Below are 25,531 nucleotides of genomic sequence, written 5' to 3'. Positions count from 1 at the left end.
AAGGTGTGAAGAGATTCAAAGATAACTTGGCCACCCTGGCCTAGTGGCTCAGGTGGTTGAAGCGTCGTCCTGTATACCAAAAGGTTGAGGGTCTGATTCCTGGCCAGGGTGTGTATGGAAGGTAACCAATCCATGTTTCTCTCTCAAATCAATGTTTCTCTCTTCTCTCTCTCTCTCTCTCTCTCTCTCTCTCTCTCTCATACACACACACACACATATTTTCAGGTGAGGATTAAGAAAAAAAAGAAAGATAACTTGGACAAATCAAGACTAAGACATCTTTTTTTTTTGTATAGGACTCTCTTTATGTTTAGAAAGCACCTTGATAGTACTCTCTCTCTTTGTAGAGTATGACCCTCTCTGAGTGAAGGGAAATAAAACCACTGAAAAAGGGGCCTGTAGAAAACGGAGACAATGTGACTGTGGGAGGTTCCGGGAAGGGGAGCATGGCCATCATTCAGTCAATTAAGTAAGTCTGTGATCCGCAAGAGTTGTCATTAACGGTTTTGAATTTAACTTATTTTTCCTACTTAATCCAAAGCAGGTTAAACTATTTACATTTAATTCACTCACAATATTTGTTTGTAGAGTCTAGATTATTAGTTTGTTACTTAATTATTTATTTATTTACTTAAAAGATTGAATCACTCTGGGAGCAACTGGAACCGTGGAAGAACATACAGAGCAGGGCCAGGAGACCTGGGTTCAGTACCTACCTCTCCCCCCACATCTAGGCTCCAGTATCCTACGGTCAACTCATCAGCGCTGCTTGGATGCTTAACAGGCATCTCCAACTCTACATTTCAGAAAAGAACTTGTGCTCTCGGCTCTTCACTTCTAGACCAGTACCCTCTCCCATCTTCTTCAAATTGGTAAATGGCACCGTGGATCTCCCAGTTGCATAAACCAAAACCTGTAGTAGTTATTTTTTCATTCATTCCTTTCTTTGATACAACCCCTTCTCCCACCTCCAGCCTACAATCAAGTCCTATAACTCACCCTCTGAAACATCCTGAATCCAGCCACTTTCCTCTATTCCCACTAACATGCTTGTCCCGCTCACCATGTTTTCCCACCTGATTTCTGCCATAGCTCCTTAACTGGCTCCCTGCTTCCAGCCTTGTTGCCTTTCCGTCTCTCCTTCACACAGCAGCTAGAACGCTCAGATCCTGCACTTCCTGCTCAAAACCCTCCAGGCCTTCCCATGCCACTGAGAACAAACCAAACTCTTAGCATGACCTACAAGGACCTCCATCTGTTCCCCTCTTCTCCTTGCCCACCGACCCAGTGGTCGACACAGATACACAGTACATTTTTTGAATGTATACTCCCATTATATATAATGCATGTACTTGTAAATTATACGTATTTACCACTGTATTAGTATTATATGTAATAGAAAGCATATAAAATCATAGAAATTACAAAGTATACAATAAAAATAGGTGAAAGAAAGAAATTGTAACAGTTTCTTCTAACACCCATACTTTGGGCTCTGGCGTCCCATAGGGTGGAGCACTCCACTTTGGAGACCACATTGGCTCTAGCCGCACTGGCCGGCGTTCTGCAACACAGTGCGCCCATTTCCACCTCGGAGCTTTTACCCTCCCCGTACTCTGTGTTTGGAACATGTGTCCCCAGATCCTCACAAGACTGCTTCCTTTAGTCATTCATGTTTTAGTTCAAAGATCATTTCCTTAGAGGCCATGACCATGCTGTACCCAAATAGCATCCCCGAGTCACTGGCCATTCCATCACCCTGCTGTCTGATCTTCATGGTATTTATGGTCTTTGAAGTGACAATGTATTTATTTGTGAACTTATTTATTACCCGTCTCCCTAATCAGACCTTTGCTCTGTGCAGGGCAGCGACTTTGCTGTTTGTGTAATGACACTGTCCTCAGCATCTAGAGGTGCCTGATACATACTCATGTTTTAATGCATCTTGGATATAGCACAATCCTTCTGGCCTCACTGCTCTCATTTATCAATTAAAGGTACTGGATTCTATGACTTCTATAATCTTCCCAGTTTGAAATAGAACCCTATTTCCAAATCTAAAATTCCAGAGGATATGACTTACTCCATTTTACGTAAACATTAGTATGTTACCTTGCCAAACTCAATGCAAAGTCATCATAAAAACATTTAAATTAAATTCATTGAATAATAAGTATTGAAGGCAATCAAGAGTTAAAGAGTCAAGAGTAAATTGGACCCAGCTGGTGTGGCTCAGTGGATGAGCACCAACCTATGGCGCAGGGGGTCATGGTTTGATTCCTGGTCAGGGCACATGCCCGGGTTGTGGGCTCGATCCCCAATGGGGGCGTGCAGGGGTAGCTGATCAATGATTTTCTCTCATCATTGATGTTTCTTTCTTTTTTTTTTTTTTAAATATATATTTTATTGATTTTTTACAAAGAGGAAGGGAGAGGGATAGAGAGCTAGAAACATCGATGAGAGAGAAGCATCGAGCAGCTGCCTCCTGCACGCCCCCCACTGGGGATGTGCCTGCAACCAAGGTACATGCCCTTGACCAGAATCGAACCCGGGACCCTTCAGTCCCCAGGCCGATGCTCTATCCAGTGAGCCAAACCGGCCAGGGCTCATCATTGATGTTTCTATCTCCTCCCTCTCCCTTCCTCTCTGAAATAAATAAAAGTATACATTTTTTAAAAAGAGTAAATTGGATTTCAGAATGCAGGACAAAAGATTAAAACAATGTTCACAAAAAGAACAGGCGTTTCCAGGTTAGAATTAGGAACAGCCTTAACACTAACAGTCATGGATTTGCTGTTTGGAAGAACATTGCCCTTAGGCATTAATCATAAATAAAATACAGAGGTTTATTCATCTATTTTCCTAATTTTTCCTCACAGAGGCAGCATAGAGTTAAGAAAAGAGCATGGCTGGCAGATCGTAGGTTCAATGTTCTGTCCCACCAGTTACTACCCAGGTGGCTTCGGAGAATTACTAAGCTTTACTGCTTCTCTGGTCCTTCACATATAAAATAAAGTTGATAACAACTTTATGATGGTTGTTGTGACAAGTCAATGAGATGATGTACATGGAGTGCTGGCAATAGTTCTTGGCATAGAATAAATCCACAGTAAATTATCGGTTGACTCAAAAGGATGAATGAATGAATGCATATTACTTCTCATTGACTTTCACAAAGGATTTATATAGCTTACAATAAATAATACATCTATAATGGGGGAGTTAAAATAAAGATAAAAGAAATATCAGCTGCTCCTCCATATATAACCAAGAGAATTGAAAACATACATTCACACAAAATTTTGTGCATGAATGTTCATAGCAGCATTGCTCATAAAAACAAAAAAAAAGTTGAAACAACGCAAATGTCCATAAACTGATGAATGGCTAAACAAAATCTGGTATATTCATACAATAGAGTATTACTCCGCCATAAGAAGAAATGAAATACTGATATAAAGCTTGAGAACATGTAAGTGAAAGAAGTCAGCCACAAAAGACCACGTTTTATATAATTCCATTTATATGAAATGTCCAGAAGAGGTAAACCATAGAAAGTAGATTAGGATCTGGGAGGAGGAGAAAGTATGGAATGACTACTTAAGGAGTATGGGATTTTTTTAGAGTGATGAAAATGTTCTGGAATCAGATAGTGGTGATGGTTACATAATTCTCTAAATACATACAGTAAAAAACCACTGAATTTTACACTAAAATGATAAAATGGTGAATTTTATGGTATATGAATTTTATCTCAATAAAAACAAATTTTAAAAGAGAGATTGTAAACCACATAGAAGACAGGGTGAGGTGGAAACAATTATATCAGGAGTCAAAATTTGATGATAATTGCAATAGATTATTCTCATGATTATACTTGTTTTTTTTCCAAAGATACTAGCTAAACTGGAAAAGAACACTCCGATCAGCTAACAAATGATTTATAATATGGTTCTCATACACCATTGGCTCTCCAAGCGTGGACCCTGACCACTAGCAGCAGCATCACCTAGAAACCTGGTAGAAATGCAAATTCTGAACAGCACTCCAGACATGCTGAATCAGAAACTGGGGGGTGAAGCCCAGTAAATTGTGCTTCAACAAGCCTCTGGATGGTATTGATGGACACTATTGTAGGAAAACCACTCTCACAAAATTGGTAGTTATCAGGTTTCTTAAAAAAAAAAGAGAGAGAGATTTTCCCCCTAATTTTATTTTGTATTGGTTTTAGGTGTACATCCCAGTAGCTACAAACATATGTGTACTTTACATAGTATTTCCCTAGATATTTCCAGTATCCCAACTGGCACCATACATAGTTATCACAATACTGTTGACTATATTCCCTATGTTTTATTTACATCTCTGAGGCTATTTTGTAACTAACAATTTGTACTTCTTAATCCCTTCACCTCTTTCACCCAGTTCCTCAAATCCTACCCCTCTGGTAACCACCCGTTTGTTGTCTATGGGTCTGTTTCAATTTTGTTTGTTCGCTTATTTTATTCTTTAGGTTCCATATATCAGTGAAATCATATTGTATTTGTCTTTCTCTGACTGATTTATTTCACTGAGCATAATACCTTGTGGGTCTATCTATGCTGTTGCAAATGGTAAAATTTCATTCTTTTTTTATGACTAAGTAACATTCCATTGTAAATATGTACCACCATTTTTTAAATTGTTGTTGTTAATCCTCTCCTGAGGATATTTTTTCATTGATTTTTAGAGAGAGTGGAAGGGAGGCAGTAAGGGAGAGAGAGAGAAAAGAGGGGGCGAGAGGGAGAGGGAGAGGGGAAGGGAGAGGGAGAGAGAGAGAGAGAGAGAGAGAGAGAGACACTGATGTGCGAAAGACACATCGATTGTTTGCCTTCTGCACCCTGACAGGGGTGGAGTTGAACCTGCAACAGATGTGGTCTAGAGTGTCATTTAAGGCTGCTGTTTCCTTGTTGATTTTTTGTCTGGAAGATCTATCCACTGATGTCAATGGGCTGTTAAAATCCCTTACTGTGACTGTATTTGCTTTATATGTTTAGGTGCTCCTATGTTGGGTGTATAAATATTTACAAGGGTTATATTACTATTGTTGGATTGGTCCTTTTTTCATTATGTAGTGTCCTTTGTCTCTTACTATAGCCTTTGTTTTAAAGTCTATTTTGTCATATATAAGTATTGCTACCCCAGCTTTTTTTTTTCATTTCCATTTGCATGAAGTATCTTTTTCCATCCCTTTACTTTTAGTCTGTGTGTATCTTTCATTCTGAGGTGGGTCTCTCGTAGACAACATATGCATGTGCCTTGTTTTCTTATCCATTCAGCTAGCCTATGTCTTTTGATTGGAACATTTAAGCCATTTATATTTAAAGTGATTATTGCTAGGTACACATTTTTTGCCATTTTATTCTTTATAACTATGATTCCCCTATTTTTCTTTCTTTTTCTTCAAGAAAACTCTTCTACATATCTTGTAATACTGGTTTGGTAGTAATGAACTCCTTTAGTTTTTCTTTGTCTGGGAAGTGCGTTATTTTGCCTTTTATTTTATTTATATATATTTTTATTGGAGAAGGGAGAGGGAGAGAGAGATAGAAACATCAATGATGAGAGAAAATCATTGATCGGCTGCCTCCTGCATGCCTCACACTGGGGATCAAGCCCACAACCCGAGCATGTGCCCTTGACTGGAATGGAATCTGGAACCCTTCAGTCCACAAGCCGACACTGTATCCACTGAGCCAAACCAGCTAGGGCATTGCCTTCTATTTTAAATGATAGCATTGCTGGGTAGAGTAGTCTTGGTTGTAGGTTCTTGCTTTTCATCACATTAAATATTTCATGCCAATCCCTCTGGCCTGAAATATTTCAGTTGAGAAATCAGCAATTTAGAGGGGAGTACTCAACTCAGGAAAGATGGTGTCTGTGGGTGGTACAGGAAAGGGACTCAGCAAAGGACGCTGGTGGCTGTCCCTTCAGCTTTCTGCCCAGAACCATACAACCCAGTCTGTCCTCACAAGACTCTAGTCCAGTGGTCAGCAAACTCATTAGTCAACAGAGCCAAATATCCATAGTACAACGATTGAAATTTCTTTTGAGAGCCAAATTTTTTAAACTTAAACTATGTAGATAGGCACATTGTTATTAACTTAAGTAGGGTACTCCTACGGCTTAGGAAGAGCCACACTCAAGGGGCCAAAGAGCCGCATGTGGCTGGCGAGCTGCAGTTTGCCGACCACGGCTCTAGTCCACTCTGAGCTGTCCTCCCTCTGCTGGAGCCCTAAGTGAATAGCTGCAAATAAGATTTTGTGAGCTGGGCACCTAGGTCTCTAGCAGACTTCCATCTTTCCCAGGTGGACCGATCCCCACTGATTTTTATAGTCAGATGTTATGTAGGCACCTCTTCCCGACTCTGTTGCTCTGGGCTGGGAGCCCAGTGCGGGGTTAAGGCCCCCATGTTCCTCAGGAGGAACGTTTGCAGGTAAGGTATCCCTCCGGATTCTCAGCCACTGCATGTATGTGTGGGGAAAGCCCTTTTTGTGTCACCGCCCTTCCTACCAATCTCAATGTGACTTCTGTAAATCCTTGGTTATAAGACTTTTCTGTTCAGCTAGTCACTCAGGTTGATTGTTCTATAGTTTAGTTGCAATTCCAGTTAGGGCCTGGGAGACGGTGAGTGTAACTTCCACCTACTCAACCGCCATCTTCTCCCAGGCTTCTTGGTCAACTGGATTTCTGTTTTTTAAAAAACTGGGCTCACATGAGTTCATACAACGTTATCCAATTCATTTCCAGGGTTCACTGTGCCATTAAAAGAGTGATAGGACTGAAATATAATATTTTGCATCCCATAATGCCCAACCTGAAATAGCTATATCTTTCTCACTAATATGGCTACAGTGTATGCTAACTAGTCTCTGCATACATGTGCCTATGAACACACACTAATTTTTATATGCATAGTACCTGGCAGAAGGCAGAACAAACTACGCACTCAAGAAATGCTTGAGAAGTAAATGCATTCTGAATATGCATGTGAGTCTGAACATGCTGCCTCTTAACTCATTCACTCAAGATTTCAAGATGAAGGCATAAGGGTCTTCTGAAATATATCATACTGAAAGTAAAGATGAATCTAATAGTTAAAGAGGGGAAAGCTGCCAGTGCCTCTAGATAATAAACAGTTTGAGATCTTATTAAAACCAATAGAACATTATTATGGTTCACCATGCCACACTCACGGGATAGTCCAAATATGCAGCTGATCAGAAACCTGCTACAGCCACCTGCAAACACACCACATCTTTGCTGCACACATACAGATGTATAAATGCACGATCCCAAGACACTCACACACACACACACACACACACACACACACACAATAATCAGCACATACACAGTGCCAACACTCAGAGCTAAGACCGAAGCCACCCTAACTTATTCTTGGGCCCTGTGACTAAGGCAAGGAAGGAGGATGGGGTGGTGGGGTGTATGCCAGGAGGAGCCGTTACCTTCGTTCTCCAGAGACCCAGGTGCACCATTGTTAAAGATTTGATCCACATGATTCAATATGAACTCAATCACCACCTGCTGGACCCGAACAGCGAGGAAGGCTGCATCTCCATTGCAACCAGTGGCTTCGATTTCCTTGGACCTAAATCGAGGAAGAAACACATTCAGCTCAGTGAGTTAGCCCTAGAGCAGTAAGGGAGAGCCAGTGGGCCTTTTGTACAAGCCCCATCATCTCTTCAATGTATACACTTTGTTAATCTGTATAATATTTTAACTATTAAGACCAATTAAAGGGACTGTCCAAAGGCTGTGAAGCCCAACACACTGAACAAATTTAAAACAATTACCAGGAATTATAGACATTGCAGGACTACAACACTATTTTAGCGAATGTACAGGAATTGCTTTTTTAAAAAAATCAGATCTCCTTCCACCCCCACCCAATTGTTCTGTGGGGCAGCTCATCATTTATGAAGTCATATCAAGCAGTTGATTCAGGTGATAGCCAGCTGTGACCCACCACAACCAACAAAAGCCAATGAGCCACAGAGACAAGACAGGTCCTTTTAAGAAATTATAACATACAGACCCATAACTTTAGTCACATTCTGATGGTAGCCAAAAAAATGCCTCTGGAACCCAGAGTTTCCAGGTTAGCAGGCAAAGAACCTGGGCTTTTAAAATCACATTTAATCCACCTGTGCTACAAAATACCACTTAGCTACTGGTGTGTCTTCAAGGGGCTTCAATTTCGAAGAATCCAGTCTTTATTTTCATCAGTGGGCTGCTTTGAGCCCACTGGGGTGGGAAGAAGGCGAGGGTGCGGTGGTTACCTGAGGAGGTTTGGCGCCCATACCAGGGCCAGGTTCCTGGCGTGCATGTTGGTCTTGCTGCTGAAGGAGGCGATGTGGGCCAGGTGTCGAATCAGGTATTCCAAGGTCCTGTAATGGTTCATTTTATTTATTTTTACAAAGTAAGAAACTCCAGGGCCTGTGTGAAGCCTGGAGGTAATTCCAAGTTTGGATTTGAGAGACTAAATAAATATTTCTCTCTCCTGACTTTTGAAGGAATAGCAGGAAAACATCAAGATTGGTGGAAGTAATTTTCTCGGCCCTCGCATGTTGGCCTAGGGTGGGGAAGGGAAGCGGTCTTGGAAGAAAAACACCTATTATTGCCAGAAAGTTCTTCCTTATACCACATCAAAATCTGGTCTCGTGTAACAGGTGGGCAGGCTTAGGGAACACTGGGGAAGATGGTAAGATTAGGGCAGTGATGGCGAACCTATGACACGCGTGTCAGAGGTGACACGCGAACTCTTTTTTTTGGTTGATTTTTCTTTGTTAAATGGCATTTAAATATATAAAATAAATATCAAAAATATAAGTCTTTGTTTTACTATGGTTGCAAATATCAAAAAATTTCTATATGTGACATGGCACCAGAGTTAAGTTAGGGTTTTTCAAAATGCTGACATGCCGAGCTCAAAAGGTTTGCCATCACTGGATTAGGGGCTAACTTGTGACAATGAAAGGATGGGGTGATGTCAGGGATGGTGCTGATGCTCAGATAGAGAGATCAGTCAATCAAATGCCAGAGCCTGTTTTAAAACCACCTCGGTTTCCATGGATTTGGTTCCTCTATGAATCTGGGTAAGAACCTAGGATATCACTATGAGGCTATCCTTGTGTGATCCGAATCGGGGTGGGACTCTGAGGGGTATTCTGTAAGTAACTGGGACATGGGCCGCCCCTTCCCATCAGTGTTCCCAGCCAGACGCCAACTCACTCTGAGAAAAGTGACCTGTTCCCCCACTCGGAAAGCCCCAGGCAAGCCACTGTCCACCGAATCTGTTCCCTTTTATGCGCCTGCGGTATTACACCACACTGACGGGCTGTGGCTTTCCTTCATCGGGGATTCTTACCTATAATGGGACGGGGGAAGCTGCTGGACAACATTTTGGATCCGGGCCAACTGGCCTTCTTCTGGGCGACGGGACACTGCCTCCTGCAGAGAAGAACACGAAGCACCAGTGAGTTCCCGAGAGGGCGGCCACGCCCCTGCGCCTGCCGGATTTATTTAGGCTTCTGGTGCTGCAGCTTCCGACCATGCCTAGAGCTCATCCTTCCAAGGGAACGCTTTTCTAGTAAAAACAAACAACTGAAATCTCCGAGGGTTCATGGTGTGAAGTGTCTAACATTGCACCCACGGAGACCTGTGGATCCTTCGGGTCTCCGTGCCCCTCAGAGGGGTTAGGAATCTGCTAAAGAAGGTGTAGAACCCTGACTGTGTCTTGTGTGGCAGAAAGAGTCGCAGAGTCTCTGGGAGAGAGAAAGAGATAAAGAATCTCTGGGAGACAGAGGGACACAGGGTGAGACGGAGATGACGGGTGGCTCCATGTTTACGCATCCAGCTGTCCTCTTGGGTGCAAACAGCCACTTCCCATCCAGCCTGAGACTAGCCCATGACCTTGCTACTACTCAGCAGCTGCCTGTTGTAGATGCTGGGAAGCAGGGAAGATGTGCCTTCTCAGCCTGATAAGAGCTTTGCCCCTGAGACCCAGCGGCCTTGCCAGGACTTGCTTTGTTGTTTCCTGTGTGGGTATGCGGTGCCCCCTCCCCCGCCCACCTCCAGCCCAGGGCCCTTAAGGCAGGGATGTCAGTGAAGGCAGTGTGATCGCAGGCTTGTCCCCGGCTCCTCATGATGCAGATGTCCCTGGGCAGATTCCCCTGCATCCCTGCAGCCTGGCACATAAGCCTTCCCTCCAGACTTGTTGAATGACTGACTACACGCCATTGCCCTGCCTGTGCCCAGGCTGAAGGGCCCCCTCCCAGTACAAGGCTGAGTTCTGAGGAACTGCCAGCATGGGAGCAGTACCTAAGTTCAAGGACAACAGCAACCACATCTTTCTTTTAATTCTGGGGTATAATGTACCTCTATAAAAATGTACAAGTCTGAAGCTACAGCTCCATGAGTTCTTCCATATGCATACATGCATGTTACCCCACCCAGACCAAGGTACACTTTAAAAGGAGTTCCTGCCCTAGCTGGTTTGGCTCAGTGGACAGAGCGTCAGCCTGCGGATTGAAGAGTCGCAGACTCTGGGTTGCGGACTCGATCCCCATTATTCTCTCTCATTATTGATGTTTCTATCTCTCCCCCGTCTCCCTTCCTCTCTGAAATCAATAAAAATATATTTAAAAGGAGTTCCTGAGCTCATGTCAATCCTTTTTAGCCTAAGTCCATTGTTAGGCATATGGGACTTACAGCCTTGTATTGCCTCCCAGTGCTGGAAACTTGCTTTATATTTACATACAGGGTAGGCAAAAGTAGGTTTACAGTTGTTTGTATGGAAAAGTATATATCACAAGAATAAATAATAACAAAAGATTAAACTCTGTGTTTTGTATACTCACAACTGTAAACCTACTGTTGCCCACCCCTGTATAATGAAAAGAATATGATATATATTCTTTTTTTAACTTTGCTGAATTCACTTATTAAATTGAGTAGTTTTTTTGTTTGTTTGTTTGTTTGTTTAATCCTCACCTGAGGATCTTTTTCTTTGCTTTTCTTTTTTTTTGAGGATATTTTTCTATTGATTTTCAGAGAGAGAGAGTGAGAGAGAGAGGGAAAGACAGAGAGGAATATGAATGTGAGAGAAACACATTGATTGGTTGCCTCCCGCACAGGCCCTAACCAGGGCCAGGCTGGGGAGAAGCCTGCAACAGAGGCATGTGCCCTTGACTGGAATCGAACCCGGGACCTTTCGGTCCGCAGGCCAACGCTCTATCCACTGAGCAAAACCAGCCAGGGCCATAATATATATTCTTTAGGCTGGCAAGTGCTTCCCCCTGCAATACCACCAAAATAAGATCCTAACTGTGGTGTAGTTTTCTTATATTGTTCACCTCTATTCAGCCTGTGGCTATCATTTGCTTGCTGTGTATAAAGGGTGAAGTTCAAACTCGCAGGTATGAGACTTTTCTGGCACAGAAAAGTGGAAGGAAATTAACTACATTGAGCACCTTCTGTTTGCCAGGCCCCAGTGGGGCCACACTTGCTGGGTCTGTTCTGTTCTAACCAAGGAGAACTCCAGGGCACCGCCCCAGCCGGCCCTCCCAACCGCCCTCACTTGTCTCCATTCTTTTCCCACAGCACTCACACCTTTACATGTACTATACAAGGGGCTTATTTGTTAGGTTTACTGTGCATTGTCTGTCTCCCTTGCTAGATGTAAGCTCTGTAAGTGCCGGGAAGTGATGAGTCCCATGCCTGGCACATGGGCCTTCCCTTCAGACTTGTTGAATGACTGACTACAAGCCATTGCCCTCCATGCCAGGGCTTTAGCTAGTAAGCTTTTTGTTTGTTTTGGTTTTTTGCCTTTTTTTAATTTAATTGACGTAAAATACATATACAGCAGCTCACTGTTTTTAAAGGCAAACTTGATATTTTGTTTCCTAACCAGAAGTGGGGAGAAAGGTGGGATTGGGAGGGTCCCAGTCACAGGTGTCCCAAGCTTCTGGGGGTTTGCAAGCCTGAGAATAGAGCCCCCAAAGCATGATCTCTGCCTCGGTCCTCACTTTTTGAGACATGCAGGATGTAGAGGGTGAGGACCAGAGGGAGGCCAGGAAGAGGCACCCAGACGCCTCTGCTCCCCTCCCGGGAGTGGTCATTTAGAAAACAAATTTGTGGGCAGGACCCTGGCTGCCAAGGGAAAGCCTCATTAAGGGAGCAGAGAGGGAGAAGCTCCAGGGAGCTGTGTGGACCCTCCCACCTTCTATCCTGCAAAGGGGGAGGCGTGGGAGGCCTCTCTTCCTGTCCCTGCAAAGCTGGGATGAGCTTGGCAAAGCTTGCGCGCGCACACACACACACACACACACACACACACACACCCTTTCTAAAAATGTATCTGGAGAATAAAGGTGCAGATGAATTTAACAGACCACATGGAAAGTTCCTTTAATATTTTAGGAAGCGGTTAGTCATCTTTGTTCTCTAAGAGGCAGGGCGGGCTCACTCCCTGAAGCCTGTAGGCCCCATTTGGGATTGGCGTTTATTTCATTAGTCACAGCCTCTCCCCATCACACCCCAATCCTATTCAGAAACTCTCTAGATCCCGGTTTCTCTCCCGGAACAGTCCAGTTGCTGCAAACTTATTTGCCCCCCAGGCGCCCTGTCAGCAGGGTGGACACACTGTGGCCCTTCCTTCCACTGCACCCCAGCTGCAAGTCAGCCTTTGCCTTTTATTTTATGTTACTTCTTCAAAAATTAGAATTTTTATTTTAAATTATTTTAGGCAATTAAGTAAAAAAGTAACTCACACATATATTTTGAAAATGCAAAGCTTTCAAAGGAATACACAGAAAAAAGTTCGTCTTCTTCCAACTGCAGACTTCCGTCTCCAGAGGCAACTGTGTGTCCTTCCAGATGGTTCTGCCTATCCATCTTTGTCACACCGTGGAAGCAAGCATGCCTACATGAGCTGACCCATCTGCAAATTCCCTGTCTCCCATCATTTCCCTCCCAACTACTCCACAATAGCCACGCTCACCAGCCTCCACATATCCCCTCAAGCAAGCTCAACTGACATTTTGAATATTGGTCTTTTGCAACATTGGGTACATGGATCTTGAACTGGCAACACTTACAGAAATATGCTTGTTTATCATCTATCTCCTTCATTAAAATGTAAGTTTCACAAGAGCAAGGATCTTATCTGTCTTGCTGAAATCCCCAGCACCTAGAACTGTACCTGTCATTCATAGTGCACACAGTACATTTGGTGAATGAAGTAAGTAAGTGATCGAGTCCACGTTTTGCTTTGCTTTGAAAATGCCAATCAGGCCCTGGCCAGGTAGCTCACTTGGTTAGAATGTCATCCCAATACGCCAAGGTTGTGGGTTTGATCCCTGGTCAGGACAGATACAAGAATCAACCAGTGGCCTGGCTGGTGTGGCTCAGCGGTTGAGCGCCAACCCAGGAACCAAGAGGTCGCCGGTTCAATTCCCAGTCAGGGAACATACCTGGGTTGCAGGCTTGATACCCTGTGGGGGCCAGGCAGAAGGCAGCCAATTGATGACTTTCTCTCTCGTCAATGTTTCTATCTCTCTATCCTTTCCTTTCCTCTCTCTCTTAAAAAAAAAAAAAGAATCAACCAATGAATACATAAATAGGTGGAACAACGATGTTTCTCTCTCTCTCTCTCAAATCAATAAATAATTTTTTTTTTTTAAAAAAAGAGGAAAAAATAAAGAAAATGCCGAACAGCTACATTTGGGCCACACTTCCAGGACAGTACTATCTGAGGACCATCCCTCCATTATGGGGAACACTAGCATTGCTGAATTTAACTAAACGTAGTCACAGGTATCTTTAAAAGAGAAAGGAAGAGGAAGATTTGACACAGACAGAAGAGGAAAAGGCAATGTGATCATGGAGGCAGAGATGGAAGTGATGCAGCCACAAGCCAAGGGATACCAGCAGCCACCAGAAGCTGGAAAAGACAGGAAATGGTTTTCCCCTAGAGCCTCTGGAAGAAGCACAGCCCTGCTGACATCTGGATTTCAGCCTAATGGAACAGATCTCAGACTCTGGACTCTCAAAATGTGTGAGACGAAATTTCTGTTGTTGAAGCCATATTTCTGTTTGCGGTAATTTGTTACAGTAGCTACATGAAACCAACACATGTACTCAAAATTAAAATATGAAATATGAAGGGGAAAAAATCACCTCCTATCCTGCCACCCAGATATAAAAACTATTAACTTGTTTATGTGGGAAGCATAAAAGAAGCAATGTGCCCACGCTTCCCAGCACCAAATCTGAACACTGGCATCATTTCCTATTTAGTTGCATATACTACTTTTTTCCATTTAACTTTGTATTGTGGCCATCAAATCTGCTTCATAAATGTGACTTTTCACAGATATACAGAATTGAAAACAATAGATTTATTGTCATTTATTTAACCCATCTCATTGTTAGACACATAGATACTCCCAATATTTTGATATTTTACATAATATTGCAATAAAATACCCGTAAATCATTATTTTGCACATCTGATTATTATCTTGGAATGCAGTCCTAGAAATAGAGATATTTTATTAAAAATATGAGCATTTTAGGACTTCTTGACAGTAATTTAAAATTATTTTCTGGATGTCCAGACAGTTTATACTTCCAATAGGAAACTATAAAAAAGCCAGTCTCACCATAGTTGTCTAATTTTTCTAACACTATTGTATTGTTCCTTGATTAGTTTAGCATGCTTTCTTTATCTTATACTAGAGGCCCGGTGCAAGAAATTCGTGCACTGTGTGTGTGTGTGTGTGTGTGTTGGGGGGGGGGGGGGGTGGTGTTCCTCAGCCCAGCCTGTGCTCTCTCACAGTCCGGGACCCCTTGGGGGATGTCTGCCTATCTGGTATCATTATAAGCCAACACTCGGACATCCCTCTCACAATCCGGGATCCCTTGTTCCTTATCACTCAGCTTGCTGCTTCTTAGTGGCAGGCTCCTTACCGCTTGGCTTGCTGCTCCTTAGCACTGCCACGGAGGTGGGAGAGGGTCCTGCCACCACTGCTGTGCTCGCCAACCTTGAGCCTGGCTTCTGGCTGAGTGGTCACTCCCCCTGTGGGAGCAGCTCCTGTGTTGAGCATCTGCCCCTGGTGGTCAGTGTGCATCAGAGTGACTGGTCATTCTGGTCATTCCGCCATAATGGTTGCTTAGGCTTTTATTATATAGATTAAGTTACTTAATACCTGAGCATATTTAAGAGCTTTTAATTCTATTTTGAAATAATGTGGTAGTTCTGAGACAGAATGTTAAGTCTTTTATTTACTAACTATGCAACCCCAGGCAAGAGGTTCTCATAAACTAATCATAAAAGAGACAATAAAATCTACTTCATGGAGTTATTTGTGAGGATTAAATAAAATAATATTTGTAACAAGTTTATCATATAGTAAGCACTCAATAAATGAAAGCTATTATCATTCTTATTTTTCCATTAATACTTTTTCTAATTCTGTTATCCCATTGAGATATCATTCTACTTTAGCTGTGCAAGTGGGTTTAAATATCCTATATAATAAAAGGCTAATATGCAAATGGATTGAACAGTGGAATGACCCGTTGCTATGATGCACACTGACCACCAGGGGGCAGACGCTCAATGCAGGAGCTGCCCCCTGGTGGTCAGTGTGCTCCCTCAGGGGGAGCACTGCTCATCCAGAAGCCAGGCTCATGGCTGGCGAGCACAGCGGTGGTGGCAGGAGCCTCTCTTGCCTCTGCAGCAGTACTAAGAATGTCCGACTGATGAGGACCTAAGCCATCAGTCAGACATCCCCTGAGGGCTCCGAGACTGTGAGAGGGTGCAGGCCAGGCTGAGGGACAACCCCCCCCCCAAGTGCACAAATTTCCTGCACCGGGCCTCTATTATCATTATTAGAATGTGTGACAATGTCATAGAGATATTTCCATATCTCTGAAGAAGGTTTGCTTATATTGTAATTCATTACTGTGATCAAAGCACTCTATTACATGATAAATTATTCAGCACAATTAATTTCAGTAGGTTCTACCTATGTAGAAGTCAGTTGTCACAGCAAAAGATTCTTCTCATTATTATTTTTAGACATATTTTTATTAATTTCAGAGAGGAAGGGAGAGGAAGAGAGAGACAGAAATGTCAATGATGAGAGTCATTGATCGGCTGCCTCCTGCACACCCTCTACTGGGGATTGAACCTGCAACTTGGCCATGTACCCTTGACTGGAATTGAACCCAAGATTCTTCAGTCCATAGGCTGACACTCTATCCTCTAAGCCAGCTGTTCTCAACCTGTGGGTAGCGACCCCTTTGGCAATTGAACGACACTTTCACAGGGGTCGCCTAAGACCATCCTGCATATCAGATATTTACATTACAATTCATCACAGTAGCAACATTACAGTTATGAAGTAGCAACGAAAATAATTTTATGGTTGGGTTACAACATGAGGAACTGTATTTAAAGGGTCAGAAGGTTGAGAACCACTGCAAACCAGCTAGGGCAAAAGATTCTCATATTATTTTTTAGAGTCAATAAACTGTTTAAATATAACATTAGATTTCCTTAAAATTTGTTGACAGTAATATTACTTTGGTATTTTCCTATTGCTGTGGGAGAACAGAATGATCAGCAATGTCAGGGAACAGAAGCAGGGAGAGATAAATATGGGTTTTGTTCTGAGCTGACAAACAAGAGCTAAGAAGAAACTTTATTTCTGAAACTTCTAGACCAGGATTCTTATCTACCCTCAACTATCATAGAATGAAATTTAGTTGAAATAAGTTAGATTCATTTAGTTCTTTAACATGATAATATTCTATCATATTCAAGGATGATACTATTATGCTGATAAGAGGATTAAAACTATGTAGAAAACAATAGAGTCTTACATACTAATTACAACGACAATAAGATATATTTTTCGTTGATTCAAACTGGCAAATAATTTAGCAAATTGAAAATTTTAGGTGTCAACAGTGCTGTGCTTCTTCCAGAGGTTCTCCCCTCCTCCCCCCACTTTTCCACTTTCTCTAAAACTTAATGGAAAAAATATCCTTGGATGAGGATTAACAATATATATATACATATACATATATATATGTATATATATATGTATATGTATATAATATATTCTTAGTGGATATGATTTTTAAAGAAGTAGGAAAAACTATAATCCCATGATTGAAATAAATGGTTGTTAATCTTTTGAACATCTTTCTTTTTAATCATCTTAATATACAATTGTATATCGAGTTTTTCCAATTACCATTATTAGTGTTTCCCTCTATTATTATAGATTCTTATATATAAATGTCCCAAATCCAATTTTTAAAAAGTTTTTTACTTATTTCTATATCATTTCAAATGGAAGAACCTTTTATGTGCTCAAAATAAATTCATCTAGAGCCACAAGAGAGATTCCTTTCAATAATCACAACTCTTCCATAAGCTTTATTTCAAACATCCCCTATGAACACCCCACTCCAACAGTCTTTTGACCTCACTGGGATGGATAATTCGTTGATCTACTTTTTCACTGTTATACACCTGCTTTATGCTCTCATTTCTGTTCTTATTCAGACAAAATCCCATGGTCAATTATTTCAATCACTCCCTTGCATACACTCCCATCTCCCTCACCCCTCTTTTGCTGGCTCCACCTTGGTTAAACCCAACTCTCCACCTTCACCCCTGCAGCAAATATTCAAGCCCTTTTTTAATGCTATCTCTATAGGCATCCTTTAAGCATTCATTCTCCTTTCTGCTTTTACTACGGGTGCCCTATTTGGTGACCGTATAGCTGCTAGTTAGGTGTTCTGCTCTTACCCATCCATCCTTCACCAACTCAACACACCAGTCTGTCCAGCACTCCTCTTGGCTGCTCTTCTCAGATTCTTTTCTCTTCCCAGCTTTCTGACCTCTCTCTTGACCTCAGTTTGTTCTCTCTCCCTTTTTTATTCGCCTACCTCTTTCCCAACCCTCCAAAGAAACACAGGAGGAATAGCCTGATAAATATGAACCAGCAGTGCGTATAGCATCTAGTTTCAGGGTCCTGTCCTGCTGTGTGACCTTGGGCCAATCACTTCACTTCTCTGGTACTTAGCTTCCGCCCTAAGCAATGAGACACACTTGGTTAAATAAACCTGGAGATCATTTAACCCAGCTCTTAAAACAAACAAACATGATTCTGAAACAATTTTTAAAAAAATCCTCACCAGAGGACATGCTTATTGATTTTTAAAAATAATTCTTTAGTGCTGAGAGTATTACATATGTACGCTTTTCACCCCATTAACCCCCTCCAGCCTGCCCGCCCCCCATGATTCTGAAAATGTAAGAAAGAAAAAATTGTAGCAAACAGTCCCACTACCCTACTTCCCTCACTATACCATGCTATGTCCATCACCATGCTAAGATAATGTCATCCATCTGGTGAGTATTATTATTGTTATTTTAGTGTTGAAATCCTCCTTGGCCCATGCATGCATCCCACCCAGTAACCATAATGGAAATCCAAACACTTACCGTGAATTTCTCATAGAGCTCATACGTCAGGAGGGGGTTGGGTAGCTCCCTAAAGTAGAGCTTACAGAGGGAGCCCACACAGTGGATGTCCTGGAGGTACACTTCCCTGGTCAGATCTGGACACTGATCTGAGCCAAACTCTTGCCTGAAACAACACAGACAGAGACATAACAATCCCGGGAACATGTGTTCCATGTCAGCAGCTGCTTAGGGGTAAAAAGACCCTAAAATGCTGATCTGACTATATTTTTGACCCTGATACAAAAAGACATTCTATTTCAGGCACAAGAGAGCAACGAGAAGACTTCCACTTCAGATCTGGATCTTTCCTCCACAGCAACTGTAATTAGAAAGACAAAATGCCCACTTACAAATGGATTTCTCATGGCATTATGCTCACAGTCTCAGTTTCGGGGAAATATGAAAACAATTTTCCAAAAAAAAGCCTGTTGAGATTTCAGCTTTTCCAAAATATTGTTCTAAATGAAGTCCTCTTTCTTGGAGGAGAGTCCAAAACTAGGGTGAGTGAGATTGTTATCACTCACATATTCATGTCAACAAACTTGTTTTATCAGGAGACTCAAACCCAAGGTTTGAGAACTTTAATTAATGATCTCTTTGATGCTGGGTGGAACCTTCTAGGCTGCCTGGTAGTGGTTCCCACAGGATAGAAGAGCTTATAAATATCTTCTTAAACAACCTCCCCAGATTCTAGGCCTCATATCTAATTAAAAAACATTTCCTAATGAGGTTACATTAGTTAGGTCAGAATATTAGGAAAAATTCTGACCTAACTAACGTATACTTACAATTAAAAATCGGTTTTAAACAGTGACAAGTTTGAACTTTACTACAGAAGAGAAGTTAGGCTTCCTGAGAGCATTCCCTTGGTCAACCAAGCAGTGACACAGTCAATGGGTCTCCCAGGGGTAAAATTTCAGACAAAATCCCATGGTCAATTATTTCAATCACTCCCAGGACCAGCATTTCAAAGCAGCTTGCCCATCCTCCTGTATTCTGCTTCTCCATTCAATAGGGATAGGGAAATTCCTGATGAACCCAAAAGAAACTGAGTAAGACCTTGAAAGGAAAACCAATGGCCTTATAAATTCATAGGCATGTGTTTTTCTAAGAGGGCAGACAAGAACAAGCTAAAGCTTATTCATTTAGTTAGCCAAAAATTTCCCTTGTGGAGGCTAAGGTCAGTCCTTAAGTGAAAAAGAATTGGCCATCGCCCAAGTATCCTCCATGATATCAACTACTGTGTAGTATATTTTAGAGCAAAGAGTAAACCATTCAAAAGTATTTGTTGTTGAAACTCTAAAAAATGTCACACTAGTTAATTAGTGAGATTATGTAGCAACATAGATCGTTAAACTCTATGGTTGCAATAAACCAGTTGTTTGTTTTTTTAACAGCCATCACTTCTCTAGGAGTAAAAAAGATGTTTTATTCCTTTATTTATTTTTTTAAAATTGTTTTATTGCTTAAAGTATTACAAAGGGTATTACATATGTCTCCTTTTTTTCCCCCGCCCTTGACAATCCCCTGGCCTCCCCTACCCCCCAGTGGATGCTTTATTCCTTTAGTATAATTTTACTATAATTGAGATTTGAGAAGGAGGGGCAGAAAACCAAATAGTAAGAAGAAGACAAAAAAAATGAATTACCTGTACAATCTATTAAATTTTATATATTAATCTTGGAACAAAAATTTTTATATTGTTTTAAAAGTCTACATGTATAACTAAAAACATATAATAAATATCTATATCCTATATAATAAAAGGCTAATATGCAAATAGACCAAAAGGCAGAACAACCAAATGACAGAACAGCAGAACAACCAGTTGCTATGATGTGCGCAGACCACCAGGGGGTGCACATGGAACATGGTGGGCATTGGCAGCAGGCAGCAGAGCATGGAACATGGTTCGTGGCAGGCGTCGGCCGCAGCGGGATGGTGGAGCAGGTGAGTGGGAGCACCAAACCAAGGTGAGGCCCTGGTCACTGTCATTGGGGCAAGCCTCTGGTGGTTACTGAATATTCTTTGCTCCCATGTGCTGCGGTCCCACCCAGCACCTGCACCCGCAACCGGCACCGGAGCTGCCACTTGCATTAGCTGCCAACGCCTGGCGCCGGTCCCCATCACCCCTGAGGGCTTCTCTACCTCCCCCTGCTCCTGAGGAGCGATCAGGGCAGCAGCTACTGCTCACACCCACTGACGGCGCCGGCCCCACTTGCACCTGCTGCTGGTGCTGGCCCCAATCGCTCCACGCCATCAGTGGGTGCCAGCACTGGTAGCTGCCCTGATTGCCCCTCAGGAGCAGGGGAAGGTGGAGAAGCTGGATTTGTGCACTGGTGGGGTCACTCCCCAGGCAGCTGGCCCTGATCAGCCCCAATAGGGACTGGGCGAGACGAGCTGGGCACACGCTGGAGCCCTCCCGCGGCCCCTCCCTGCCCTGATAGTGCACCAGTGGGGTCCCTTGGCCTGGCCTGCGGGGATCGGGCCAAAACTGGCCCGGTGCATGGATTCATCCAGGGTGTGTCCAGCCCATCTCACTCAGTCCCAATCTGTTGGACCCCAGCAGCAAGCTAACCTACCAGTCTGAGCATCTGCCCCCTGGTGGTCAGTGCGCATCATAGCTACCGGTTGAACGATCAATGGCTTAGGCTTTTATATATATAGATTATTGCATTATTTTCCATATGAATAATTTTCACCCCACCCTGGATTCTCTATATAGTGTATATATTCCCTTTATCTAATACACAACACATATAAAATATACGCACACATATCTGTGTCTAGTGTGAAGGTTACTGTACTCTGACTTCAATGTGATAGAAATTGCTTCCCAAAAATTCAAGAATAAATTTTAGAATTGTCTGGGATAAATCCATAGAATTAAAAACCATATATACATCAGTAATTTTTAAAATACCAGCATCAGTTAGAGAAATGCACCTTCATGCAGACTTCTGAATTCCCAAGCAGATGAAATATCAAAGGTTGGGTGTGTGCCAAAAGAAAAACTCAATCCATCTCCAAGTTCTGAACACTATATAATGGGATCTAACTGAGCTTTGGGTAAGCAAGTGAATTATTATAAATCATATTTCCCTAACTCATAATTAAAATCACTTGCGTTCAGTCGAATCCACCCAAGGAGGGCAAATCTAGTATAAAACAAAGAAACAGATTTAAAGCCCTCAGGAGCTTTTGTTGGAAAGAATGACATCAGACTAGAGCACTTCCTGATTAGATTAGGAACAGGCATCTGAAAACAGCAGCACTTGATCTTCTGTCCCCCGACCCTTCCCTCAGTCCCTGTAGGTTTTTAATATCCCAACACCTTCGGACAGAGATATGGACAGAGAAAGAATTATGAGACAATTCTGTTGGGAGCTATTCTTTCAGCTTACCGTAGCCGTTGTATGTTTGAGGTGACTCCCGAAAGCCGATAAATTCCATCCACAATGCCATGAGTCTCTATAAATTCTGCACAGCTCTTCAACACATATGGAACTATGTAAAGGCAAAGAAAAAGAATAAAGTATTAGATATAAGTCTGACTGTTCTTCAAAGATATCCTTTGAAAAATCCAGGTAACTTCTAAGAGAAATAGGTATGGAACACATGTGAGCTACAAGTGGAAACAATTACTTGTAAATGGTAGACGATGTTCCTTTACATTTTTAAAAAAATGGTGCTTTTTTTTTTGAAAGTTCAGGAAAGTCATGTATTTTAAGAGTTGGATATTTTTTAAATTGAAAACTAGGCAAACACTTAAATTTTGAAACCTTGGAATTCCCACAGCTCAGTCTCCTCCTTTCATGGATTCTCCAAGGTGGTTTCCTGACCAGCAGCGTCAGCATCTCCTGGGAACTTCCCGGGAATACAAATTACCAGGCCCCACTCCAGACCCACCGAATCAGAAATTCTGGAGGGGGGGGCCCAGCAAACTGTGTTGTTTGTTGTTGTTGTTTGTTTGTTTTGTTAATTCTCACGTGAGGATATTTTTCCATTAATTCTTAGAGAGAGTGGAAGGGAGGGGGAGAGACAGAGAGAGAGAGAGAGAGAGAGAACATTGATGTGAGAGAGACACATCAATTGGCTGCCTCCCACACATCCCCGACCAGGGCTGGAGATCGAGCCTGCAACCGAAGTACGTGCCCTTGACCGGAATCGAACACAGGACCCTTCAGTTCAAGGGCTGAGGCTCTATTCACTGAGCCAAACTGGCTAGGGCGCAATCTGTGTTTTAAAAAGCCTTCCTGGTGACTGTTGGGCGGTAAAATAAACATCGCTTATTCTACACATGAAGAAACCAAGGTGCAGGTAACTTTACTTACCTCACTCAAGATTACTTGCTGCTTATGAAAAGTAATTAGCACATGAAAAAATGCTTATGATACAGGTAGGTAAAAGAAAAACAAGACACAAAATCAAGTCCACACTGTGAATTCAACTATGTAAAAAAAAAAAAAAAATGGAAAGGAAAAAAGACTGGAAGAATGTCTGCCAGAATGTTAAAGGTGATTTAAGGTTCAAGTGTTTTTTTGTGTGTTTTTTTGAGGTGAGAACTACCCCGCCCACCACCACCACCACCACCACCACCACCACATGTGGTCCATTCTGCATTCAATCTAGTCATTGATTGCAGGAGACCAACATGGCCTCTTGAATTCCTGCCACTCCAGACGTCCAGTGCTTGTGTAGAAGAGTCTGGCTATGCTGTTCTCTCCCTGGGGCTGACCCCGTTTGGCCCAGCCAGCTCCGTGACCCAGAATGGCAGCCATTAGCCTTCTGGATGGCACGGAGAGAATGGCAAGCCCCTTGCCACTCTGGTCCTTGGGCAGAGCCACCTGCGGTCCCTCCCTGGGAATGCTGTGGGTGGTGGCTGGGCATGGAACTACCCAAGCCTCAGGCACTAACGTTTTCAGGCACAGAGGCAGTGTGGGAACTCCATAACTATTGCTTAGGATAGCCCTGTGCTCACTCCCCTAAAACATACCCAACCCATTCATGCCTTAGCTTAGACAAACGCCAACCATTAATGCTTAATGCACAAGCTGGACTGGACCTGTACACGGGTAGACACCAGATGTTCCAACTCAACCTTCTTCCTGGACTCGCTACCATGATACTTCTTAAACAACTCCCCCACCATTTCCTTCAACCACTAACTATAACTGCAGGTGCTCAGTAAAATTCGTCATACTTCAAGTATTCAGCTCATCTCTCAAAGCCCAGGCACCGCAGAACCGTTCCCTTCTAGAACTCATGACACGTTTTGCCCTGCCCTTCAGGGCAGGAACTGGGGAGAAGTTTCTTAGTTCCCCCAGCGGGGAAGAAGGCAAGGAGCGGACTTGGAATTGGAAATATTGAGGCCAGAGACCACAGAGGTGGAACCACTCCCTGGGAGTGAACACACGGTGGGAGCGGGTGCGGTGGGGGAGGGGCTGTGGGAGTAGGCAGGGGTGCAGAGCCTCTGCCTGGCTTCACCCGGAATATCTGTTTTAGAAAGCAGGGTGCCTAGTTAGATTTTTGTCTCCTGCCCTCATGCCAATAAAGAAATAAGCAAGCAAGCAAACATACAAAGTTCCGACGCTTAAAAAAAAAGTTTTTGGCTTTTTTTGTTTTCTTTTGAATCCTCACTGGAAGATACTTTTTCCATTTTTTTTTTTTTTTTTAGAGAGAGAGTGAGAGGGAGGGAGAGTGAGAGGAAGGAAGAGAGAGAAACATCAATATGAGAGAGACACATCGATTTGGTTGCCTCCCACCCTGCCCTGATCCAGGGCCAGGGATCAACCTGTAACCCAGGTACATGCCCTTCACTAGGAATCGAACCTGCGACCCTCTGGTGTAAAGGCCAGCACTCTAACCACTGAGCACACCGGCCAGGACTGTTTTGTTTTGTTTTAAATCCCTGTTGTGCACAATAATGGTTGAGTCTTTCCCCACCACATCAAGCTGCTGTTCTCGAACCTGTCACATGTGGTCTATGGTCAGGAGCACAGGTTTGGATGCCAAACTGCCTTTGTAACCTTGGACAAAACATGTAAGGATTCTGTTCCCCAGTTTCCACATCTGTAAAGTGAGGGTAACTGATGTTAATAGCATAGCCAGGATTAAAGTAATACCTGTAAACATTTAGCCTGGACCCTGGCACATAACAAGCACTCTATGGCAGTTACTGTTTCTCCTTGAAGCTTATCTGTGGTGTAAATTTATAGTTTGTGAGACACAATCTGGATCTCACAAACTCTAAACAGTTTGCCTCCTCCCATCCAGTGGGAAATTGGGTGAGAGCTGACCAAACTCTTGCCGGTCAACACTCATCTCTACTATTCAGAATGGCTTCTGTGTCCTCCTTTGGTACAATGTCTCTATGTGAAGGTAATTTTGCTCGCCTGAGGTTTCCTGCCTATGCATTTAGGTGAGTCTTCATCACAGAGAGGCAGCAGAATGCACAGTGTGCGGGTTGTGAGCGAGCGAGCGAGCAGTCCTGGGGCTGGCTTGGCCTCGGTGTGCTCCTTAGCGTGTGTCCGCCCTGGGTGCCTGGCTGCTGTGCCCTGCAGGGCACCAGTGGGCTCGAGAGCTCTGAGCATTCCCAAGGAAGACTCGAACAGAAAGCCACAGACTCCAAGGGCCTTTATAAAGAGCACTCCGTGAAAGGGCTGGTGCGGGGTCCCCACCCTGCCCGGTCCTGCTCTCAGCTCTCGACCTCCCATCCCCACAGCGCTGGGCTGCAGCGCCCCAGGCTCTGTTTGCTTTAAAGGTGGGCAGCACACATTCCCGGAAAGAGCCTCTGCCATACATTTACTCTGACGTTGGTACAGAGGCCCTAGAACCTCTCGTCCCCAGCTCTGTTTAAACAGGAGGCAGTATTAAAACAACCCAAAGGGGAGAGGCCATGGCGGCGGGCCCCGAGGAGTGCCA

General features: G+C 43.1%; 1 protein-coding gene across 1 annotated transcript in view; it reads right to left on the bottom strand.

Moving 5' to 3' along the window:
• ARHGAP31 (Rho GTPase activating protein 31) overlaps positions 1-25,531 on the bottom strand; it is a 100,477-nt gene that overhangs the window by 20,692 nt on the left and 54,254 nt on the right. The window contains exons 2-6 of the mRNA XM_070406247.1: positions 22,012-22,114; positions 18,587-18,731; positions 9,431-9,513; positions 8,343-8,450; positions 7,509-7,651 (exon numbers count right to left, since the gene is read on the bottom strand). Of these exons, the coding sequence (XP_070262348.1) occupies positions 7,509-7,651; positions 8,343-8,450; positions 9,431-9,513; positions 18,587-18,731; positions 22,012-22,114 (582 nt within the window). The remainder of the gene's footprint in view (positions 1-7,508; positions 7,652-8,342; positions 8,451-9,430; positions 9,514-18,586; positions 18,732-22,011; positions 22,115-25,531) is intronic.

Source organism: Myotis yumanensis, unplaced genomic scaffold (genome assembly GCF_028538775.1).
Source record: "Myotis yumanensis isolate MYYU_CA2020_CCGP unplaced genomic scaffold, mMyoYum1.0.hap1 SCAF_2, whole genome shotgun sequence".
Taxonomy (NCBI): domain Eukaryota; kingdom Metazoa; phylum Chordata; class Mammalia; order Chiroptera; family Vespertilionidae; genus Myotis; species Myotis yumanensis.
This window is presented reverse-complemented; position numbering and strand designations above follow the sequence as displayed.